The sequence below is a fragment of the Littorina saxatilis genome, linkage group LG5, assembly GCF_037325665.1.
Source record: "Littorina saxatilis isolate snail1 linkage group LG5, US_GU_Lsax_2.0, whole genome shotgun sequence".
NCBI lineage: Eukaryota > Metazoa > Mollusca > Gastropoda > Littorinimorpha > Littorinidae > Littorina > Littorina saxatilis.
The window spans coordinates 59363842-59373939 of record NC_090249.1 but is presented as its reverse complement, the minus strand read 5'-3'; the positions used below and the strand labels follow the sequence as shown (position 1 = coordinate 59373939).

Below are 10098 nucleotides of genomic sequence, written 5' to 3'. Positions count from 1 at the left end.
GGCTGAATGAATAACTAGAATTATGACAGTCTCCAGGTTAAAAAGATATAGATTTGAATCATAATTTGCACATTTTGTTTTCAGATTGTGTGAAAAATACTTAAAACGTGTTTGATATTTTATTCATATTTTCGGTCCAAACCCGGTTATAACAAAAAAATAATTTTAAACAAAATGTTGATTGCACAATGTGAATTTGATAAAAATGAGTCACACTCATTAAATCAACATGTTCATCATGCTGTTCAATAATCAAAACAATACATGTTTTCTATTATTTTGCTTTGAAAAATCTCACTTTTTTCAGGGTACTTTCACTTCGGACCTGTAAACACCGGAAGTTCATGGTTGCTGTCTCATTGCCGGTGGAAAATAATCTTCTGCAGCAGACAAACACAACTTTCTTTGCACCATGGAGTGTCTCATTGGAATACAGGGAAAAGACTTTATCCTCTTGGCGTCTGATTCTGTGTCGGCTCGCAGTATCGTCAAAATGAAGAGTGGTATGTCACTACGAGTACGATACAAGAAAAAAGTGTGGGGCTTCATTTCAACGACAATGGCCCGAATGGGACCAGTGTTGAACTTGAAGTTGGAACTTTAGAAAATAGAAGTGTACATTGTAGTGGTAGTAGGGACGGGGAATTTATTCCCGTAAGCCTCGCGGCTTTTTAAGAGTCCCATCTCATTTCTTGTTTTTTTTATTTTTATGTCTGTCATCAGAACAACATGCTCACAATCGTTTTTCATCATCAATCATCTTAGAAGTTAGACAATAACTCAATAATAATTGTTTCGTGGAGCAAGTTCTTAAAAGTGTTAGTATACGGTAACATAGGCCCAAAAAATAGGGTCGGTAGGTCGGGATTTTTTTTTTAATTTTTTTTTTTAAAACCATATTTTTAAGTTATTTTGCCAAAAAAACCAAAGATTTTTTTTTTTTTTTTCCCCAAATGCCCAAAAAAAGTCTAGGGTCGTGCGAAAAAAATAGGGTCGGTCGGGTTACCGTAAACAGACCTATTTTTTGGGGGGCCATAAGAAAAACAATGTTTACTAATGTTAATTTATAAAACCCACTCAATTTGGTCAATAAAGAGCTTATTAATAAGAGTGATATTCTTTGTTGAATTGGAGGTACACTTTTTTAAAACGCAGTTGCGACAGTTACGCTGTCTGTTACTCTATTTGGCTGTGCTACGGTGATGTCACTAAGATGTTTTAGTCCCACAGCGATACCCCCACGGCGTAACTCTGCTTGGTCGTGCTAGGGTTGCGCCACAAAGAATTTCTCGTCACGAACGGCGTAACCTCACTTGGCTAGGGTTACACCACACTGCCAGGGTGCGCTCTCGCGATATTTACTTCCGGTTTTCAGGGTTTCATTTACTAGTGCGCCATTGTTGCATTAAATCTGAAAATGTCCCATCCAAATTCCCTTCAGTGCGTCAAAGGGCGCATTAAGATTACGTACCACTGCGCCACCAAATGTACACTTTACATCGGATTACACACACACACACATACAGAGATAACACGATATAGCGGCTAATTCTCAGATGGCACCATATTGCATCATTTTGCATTTTTGATCAAAACGCGTACAGGCCTCTCTGGCGCTTCTTGTCTTCGACTATGTCCCATCAGAATTTGGTTGAGGTGGACAAATGTCCCATTGCCTTTTTCTCCCAGGCTAAACCCTGGGTTTTGGCTGGGCAAGGTGGCCATTTTAAAGCGTGGGACGAGTGAATATGGACGTGTCCAGCAGTTCATGAGCTGTGTTTTGTATCCGTATACAGGCCGATTTACTTCAGTCATGGAGACCCGGCTTCACAACGAAGCATTATTAACAGTAGGAAGTACATTCGAATCCTTCGATAGTTTGCAAAAAGCTATCTCAGTTTTTTTTAAAAAGAACGCTTTTGTCCAGCTATACGTTCGGTCATCGCGAACTCTGCCCGTGCAGCGAAAACGAGCCCACCAAAAAGACTAAATTTCTCACCAACAAACAATGACAGTAATCCCTCACAGACTCCTTCTTTTTGCATCATTCAGTGTTGTTGCCAGCCTAAGAAGACAAGGCCCCAAAAAAAAATAGGTGTGGTTACGGTAACATAGCCAAAAAAAATAGGGTAGGTAGGTAGGCAATCACTTTTTTTTTTTTTAACTTTTTTTTCTAATGTGTACAAATTAAACCTACTTGATAGGGAAATAAGTGTGCGACACAGGCGCTTTCGCTTTCATTGCGTTTTTTGCACTCGTTTTCTTGTTTTTTTTTGACAAATGTAATAACAAATTATAGGGTCGGCCCCTAAAAATAGGGTAGGTCGGGTTACCGTAACCACACCTATTTTTTTTTTTAGGCCCAATAGGTCATTTGGACCTCCCTAAAAAAAACAATAGGTCCAAATGTCCTGGCTTTAAAAAAAACAATAGGTCCAAATTGTACCGCCATACCTTTGATACATAATAATAATAATAATAATAATATGGGAGATTTATAACGCGCACATATCTCACCAACAGGCGACTCAAGGCGCACATACACTCATTCACACACACGGAGACTTAAAGTCACTAGCACACACACACCATCAACCATTAAAATATGTACAGTTATTCAGGGTGGGATGGGGTGGGCAGTGTAGAATGCATGGATTATTTGGAAAAAAGGAATGTCTTGAGTGCAGATTTGAATGATTCGAGGGACTGTTGTTGACGGAGGGGGAGAGGTAGCAATGCAAAATAACTTACAGTCCGGAGTTAAATCTGTTTTGGCTTGAGTCTGTTTGAAATTGAACGCTGCTAGTATTTTCTGCCCTTTCACGGGCTTAAATTTCTTTTTTGGCGGCATGTTTATCGATCATCGATCGACGAAAAACATCGTCTAACAGAGTAGCGTCCCTTTGACTGGATTGGGTCGACCTATTTACCGAAAACGGTGAAAATAGCGAAACAATTATTAGATTATATGTTTGAGACAATGACAAAAGGTGACGTTTTCATGTCAGTATGTCCCAAATGACATCACCAGTACATTTTTCATTCTATCTAATCTGTTTTCGTTCTATTTTTTCTAATAACATGCGTTAACAATTGATTGCCAACTGGAATGGAAGAGCACAAAAAGTGTAACTTGATATGTAGTTTCTCTAGAGGGGAAAACATCTTCCACTTTCATGTCAGTGTGTCCCATGCAACATACATTTGCCAAACAGCTATGTGTAAGTAGATTATTTGTTAGTGGTATAGAAAATACTGATCACCAATTAAAGTCAGTTTTCACATTCATTTTCTACCTATTTCTTATTTGTTTATTCTTTTGGCAATGGTGAAATGTCAGCAATCGTGTGTCATTCGGGACAGTGGACATGACACCTGACCTTTTGTCACTGTCTCGTTTGCAACTTTTTTGCAAGTTTGTTTGCACCTTTGTTGCAATTGCTTTTTGACTCACATGCGAAGCAAAAGTGAGTCTATGTACTCACCCGAGTCGTCCGTCCGTCCGGAAAACTTTAACGTTGGATATTTCTTGGACACTATTCAGTCTATCAGTACCAAATTTGGCAAGATGGTGTATGATGACAAGGCCCCAAAAAACATACATAGCATCTTGACCTTGCTTCAAGGTCAAGGTCGCAGGGGCCATAAATGTTGCCTAAAAAACAGCTATTTTTCACATTTTTCACATTTTCTCTGAAGTTTTTGAGATTGAATACCTCACCTATATATGATATATAGGGCAAAGTAAGCCCCATCTTTTGATACCAGTTTGGTTTACCTTGCTTCAAGGTCAAGGTCACAGGAGCTCTTCAAAGTTGGATTGTATACATATTTTGAAGTGACCTTGACCCTGAACTATGGAAGATAACTGTTTCAAACTTAAAATTATGTGGGGCACATGTTATGCTTTCATCATGAGACACATTTGGTCACATATGGTCAAGGTCACTTTGACCCTTATGAAATGTGACCAAAATAAGGTAGTGAACCACTAAAAGTGACCATATCTCATGGTAGAAAGAGCCAATAAGCACCATTGTACTTCCTATGTCTTGAATTAACAGCTTTGTGTTGCATGACCTTGGATGACCTTGACCTTGGGTCAATGTCACATGTATTTTGGTAGGAAAAATGTGTAAAGCAGTTCTTAGTGTATGATGTCATTGCTAGGTTTAGGTCAAGCATGTGAGTCGTATGGGCTTTGCCCTTCTTGTTTACAACTTTGTTGCAACTTTTTTTGGGCAACATTTTCAGGCTATTCGCGTTTTTCTTCTATCCTTCTTATTCTGAACCTGTTTTAAGTCCTTTGGCATTGCTTTGATGTCGCTTGTAGTTTTAATTGTTCATAAACTTTGCAAGGAGAAAGAGCCTGACATTCCTGGCCTACCCTTTCCAATACAGTGCCCGGTGTGCGAATGTAGGGATCCTGCCTGATCTTCGCATTACCATGCCGTAGTTATATTGATGAACTTTCCGCTGTTTGCGCCGTTTTCGGTAAATAGGTACACCGGCTGGATCGGGTATTTCCGTAAATGCAGCCTCGAGTGTCAATGATGACAAACACGGACTCGGCACCGAGTGCATTTTCACTCATAGCGAGCATGAGCATTTCGATCGGTGTTTGTTTTCCGACTTTGCAACTCCCATTCCATTCATTGCAGACCTTGTCCGCCTTGTACGAATATGTATCGGTCAGTTGACCACCAAAACGTAAAAACTATTGGTCCATCGCCCGGACAAGGCTAGGTCCAATGCGTCAAATCAGAAAGGAATGCGTCAGAGACCGAAGACCCAGGCCTGACAACAACACTGATCATTAATCCATAATAACACCTGCTTGACCCAGTCACCATTGGACACTGAGGCTACACAACAACACACCAGCATGCCAACACAGACAAACACATCAGATACACACACTTGCGTGCACGCAAATAAATAAGCTTATCAGTGATTAAAGAAAAGATTATCTTTGTTTTCTTTTGAAAAGTATGTTCAATTAATAAACGAAAACAGCAATGACGCACACATTGTCTGTTCTGTGTTCTCGTGCATTAGAGTTCACTCCCTTCACTAACTTGATTATTGAGCTTCTTCATTATACTTCACTCAAGCACGAAAATAATGCTGTGAACATTGCAGATTTCAATTATGATTTGAAACAAACGTGTTAACAAAACACGATCTAAGGAAGAATTTTCTTAATTTCTGATGAGGTTTCCTGGGGTTTAGCATCAACCAATCGGGTTACGAAAGAAAAATACTACCACTACTACGAAAAAGCATGGTGCCGTAATCATAGTATGGCCGAGTTTTAGCTCTTTTCTTGACCTTTTCCTGAGCTGCCGACTGTCTCTTTAAGAATGGATGCCATACAACGTTGGCATACTCTGAGGTCTTACAAGCGATTTATATGATTTTAAAAACGCCTCTTTATCCAGGAACAAAGTAGTTTGTCGCTTTAGCTCTCATTCTGCTCACAAACGATGGATAATATGTGTTGATGATATCTTATAGAAGTTCATTTTTGTCCGTACTACAATACCATATACATATATTTATCTGAAGTGTGTGCTTTTTTGTTGTTATTTTTCTGTTCAAGTACAGTCTTTTATTTTTAACCCCTTGACTGCCTTAGGACGGGTATACCCGTCCTGCACTTGTGCATTATTTCCATGATTAGATACTAAAAACAGATTCTTGGTTGAATTTCTTTTAAAAATAACATAAGTTTTACTTTTCTACCTACTGCCAGGTTGGAGCTAGAATTTTTTGTGAATTATTACACCCCGAACTCCAATATTCCCTGGCAGTCAGGAAGTTTTGATTGGCAGCGAAAGGGTTAATTTAATTGTGAAAAAATTGTCTTTTCAGATCACGACAAGATGTTTGAGCTGAGTGACAAGCTTGTGATGGCTGTGTCAGGAGAACCAGGTGACACTGTGCAGTTTTCCGAATACATCTCAAAGAATATTCAACTCTACAAAATGAGAAATGGTTGGTTTTGAGATCATATGTTTGTACTCTGGTGGGATTTGTTCAGTAGCGAGAGGGCAGACAGAATCAGTCAATCAAATGCAGTGATTTTCACTGAAGCTCACACACACACACACATACACACACCCACACACACGCACACACACATACATATATTCTGATGCAGACCAGGTGAATTCACCTCAAGTGTTTTTCTGGACTGGACAGTGAATTGTGTACTTATCTATAAATGTGCCATTTGCCTCCCCCTTTTTGAAACATGAGATATTAATTTTTGTGTGTAAATGTTATTGATAACAATTAATTGAAGCTTCAGTTTTATAACTTTACATTCTTCTAGGGTGTAGTGATTTCCTCAGACATGACACAAATGAACCCAGTCAAATTGTAAGGTTGTACTCACTTACACTCGGACTCAGGGTGGGGTTAAACAATGACAAAATATGATTTTCTTCACAGTGTATTCCCCTGGTTTGATGACCTCCAAACATAACCAAAGTCTGTGACCAACCTCAGGTTTCAAGGTCACTGTTGTGTCAAGTTTGGGTCAAGCTATATCTTTGAAATTTTTCACACTTACATGGTTTGATGACTTCTGGACTTGACTCAAGTCTGGTTGATCATAGTCACAATTATTTCAATGTCATAGTTGGTTCGTGTGTATGTCATTGTCAAAAGGTAGTAAATTATCCTTTTTTTCAATGTCTTCATGGAGCAGATATTTTTTTCTGATTCACATTACTTATAAATGATACAGGTGAGTTGTATGAGTTATTGCCCTTCTTGAATGGTATGTGCTGTGAGATAAACTATGATATTATTCTGTCAAGGGAAATTATCTGAAAAGTTTTTTTTCTCTTTTCAGGCTATGAACTGTCAGCAAACGCAGCAGCTAACTTCACCCGCAGAAATATGGCTGATGCACTGAGAAGCCAGGTATGTATACTTTGTTTAGTTTGTAAAATAAATTTCATTTTTGTAGTCTTTTTTTGTGTGCTCAGGCAATGTTTTTCCACAAACTTGTCCCTTTTAGCCATATGTTTTTGCAGGAACTCTTCACGTTTTAGATGACCTGCTGAATTCGTGCAGTTTGTAAATATACCTACAAAAAGCACAAAGAACAACACTTTTTAATTGTATAGATGTTTCACCTTTGTGACTGTTCTATATGAATGTTGTGCTTGAAAGCTTATGCACACCCTCGTTTCTGTTTGTGCACATCCCGAATACAGTAATTGAGTCATACACGTACATGATGTTCATACATACGCTAATTTGTGTTTTCAGCGACCAAAGCATGTGAACATGCTGATAGCTGGTATTGATGAGGATGGGCCAGCCTTGTTTTTCCTCGACTACCTGGCATCCATGATCAAGGTTCCCTTCGCTGTGCATGGCTACGGTGGCATGTTCACGCTCTCCATTATGGACAGGCATTACAAGAAGGGTAGGCTTTTATTTGCCTTTCCTCTTTTTTTCTCAAATCTTACTGTGTCACATATAAATTGGGTTTTAAGCCACTCATGTTTAACGTTATCTTTGTTTTAAGCCACATGTGGCATTGCCCAATTAAGCGTGGGCAAAGAGAGAATTACGCTAAAGCTTAGAAACTATGTTTTAGCCGTTAAACAGAGCAACTGAAATACTAATACTCTTGTCACATACATGTCATGGATTCTTCTTTTTCTCGTCCTCCTTGTTGTTCTTCTTCTCCTTCTTTGGTCAATGGTGTTCACAGAATGTATAGGAGATTGCATAACATTTATTTTCACATGAGGCAAGAACCTTGGGTACTGACTTCCTATTGCCTGAAACTGAATTGTGTTGCGACAGCTTGTGTGCTTGCTTGTGTAAAGTTTTACATGTTTGTGTGTGTCTTGAACAGATATGACAAGAGATGAAGCCATGGCATTGCTGAAAATGTGTCTCACTGAGGTAAGTTTTCAAACAAAATTAACTCGGATGATAAGGGATGCAAATTTGCATTTGTCATTTTCCAGCACATGTGGCGAATGACATACAGCCTTTATAGCATTTATTACCTCTGACGTTAGTGGTGATGTCAGTCCTTAAAACAGTTTTGTATGCCTAGCAGTGTGCACAGAAATACTTTGGTCCCATTTTGTTCAAGAGTTTTAGATATGACTCCATATTTTGTCTGAAAGTGTGTGTGTAGGTGTGTGTGTGTGTGTGGTTCTTAAAGGCTTACTAATTTACTCCCGTGTTTACAAAGTATAGTTTGCCCACAATCGATGTCAAACGCACCATAAGACCATTTAATGACGATATGTCGTCATGCGCGGACCATATACGTGCATTTCAGCTTGTTCTAGCCTCTGAAAAAGTGAGGATGTCAACAACGACACGGAGTTCTCTCCCTTGCGTCAACAGCGCATGTGTTGCCAAATCTATAAATAGGACGATCCAGATCAAAATGAAAATTAACATATCTCAACATTGAAGGGGTCCTAGACCACAATATTTTGCAGGGAACTTAATTTAGCACGTCTCCAGCTGTTGGTAAAGCAATTAGCGTGTATAGTCATCGAGTACATATGGCTTTAACTTTCAGCTGTTACATGATGTTCTGTGGGTTTTTTTCAGATTCAGAAGAGGTTTTTGGTGGACAACCCCCAGTTCAAAGTGAGAGTGGTTGGTACAAATGGAGTGGAGGACCTGGGATTTGTCAAGCCACCACCACCGTCTTAAACTCACCCTCCTCTCATTAAGTGTGTCACTTTAATGTGTTTGATGGGATGAAAATGTGTGTGCGGTGAGAGACGTACAAGTCAAGGAGTGTGTGCGGATGAATGTAGGCTGTATGGACATTGTTAGGGTTGCGTTTGTTTCATCTCTTCACTTTGCATCTTAGATTCACTCTGTTGTTTGAAGTTTTGTGTGATCAGAACAGATATTGAACTGTATTTTGTTACTGAGTGTCGGGAACGCGACCAAAGAAGAAAGAAGTTACTGAGTGTCTTTTGTCCACCAGGCTGATATACAGAGTCTGCTAACTTCAAAATATCTTGGGATCTGTGTAAATCTTTGTTTACGTTATGTTGAAAACTACTTTAAAAGTCTGTATTAAATTTTAGGAAAATACACAGATCTGTAATTTACAGGGTGTGCGAGATGGAGAGTTATGTGTGTTATGATGAAAACTTGCGAAATTCTGATAAATAAATCTGATAAAGTGTTGAACTCTCTTTTGAGTCAGTAGCATGAGTATGTAATGTCCCTTGTTTGTCTGCCTCTTGTTCTCAGCTGAATCTTGACTGGGTGTCAGCGTGGAGTACACTTAGTGGAGTGAAATAGCACAAATATACATGCTGTACACGCATGCACAAACACACTTATTGACCAGTCTAGAAACCCATTTTTCTATCATACAGTGACTGACTGGAATAAGATCACTAAAACCTTAGTCAGGGAGGACACGAGAATAATCCTTCCCCCCCCCCCCCCCCCCCCCATCCCCCAATTGTGTGTTTAGCCTTATTAGGCTTCAACAATGTATTATTCAGAGCCAGATTAAGTATGTTGCACAAATGAAATTAAATGATAAAGAGCCACAAAAAAAGATGTTCAACCTCTTATTCAGACTATTCTTTACATTCACCTGGCTAACTCAGCAACAGTTTCCTGGCTATTATGGACCCCAATTTATGACTCCCTCCTTTTAAAGACTTTGTTTGTTCAGACTTTCTGTTCATGACCTCTGTAAAATTACCCCCATTTTAAGACTTCCTCATTTTGAAGACCTGATTTTTGGAGGTCTTAAAAAGGGGGTTCCACTTGTACAGAGTTGGAATAAGCTAATGTTGTCACATCAGGAACACTCAATACCTTTAAATTCTCTGGATAAACATTGGAAACAATTTATGGTTGAGGTTGATTAAAACCTTTAATTTAACAGAAAGCATGCCAGAAAAACTTAAAGCAAACAGAAAAAAAGAAACAATACCAAAAGCCACAACTACAGATTAAATCATATAACAGGCAAAAGGCTTATCTAACCTGCATGCCGTGCATATTATATGATAAATTGGTACTTGACAAAAATGTAATTTTCATCATGCAATGGGAGAATAAAATCCACTC

The 10098-nt window shown here is 38.9% G+C and overlaps 1 protein-coding gene across 1 annotated transcript; it reads left to right on the top strand.

The window, feature by feature from the left end:
• The first annotated feature begins 317 nt into the window (after nt 1-317).
• On the top strand, nt 318-9198 carry LOC138967579 (proteasome subunit beta type-2-like). The gene is made up of 6 exons (XM_070340164.1): nt 318-503; nt 5875-5997; nt 6863-6933; nt 7285-7444; nt 7883-7932; nt 8602-9198. Exons 1-6 carry the CDS (start codon nt 413-415, stop codon nt 8704-8706), a joined length of 600 nt encoding a protein of 199 aa, XP_070196265.1. The 5' UTR covers nt 318-412; the 3' UTR covers nt 8707-9198.
• Nucleotides 9199-10098: the final 900 nt, after the last annotated feature.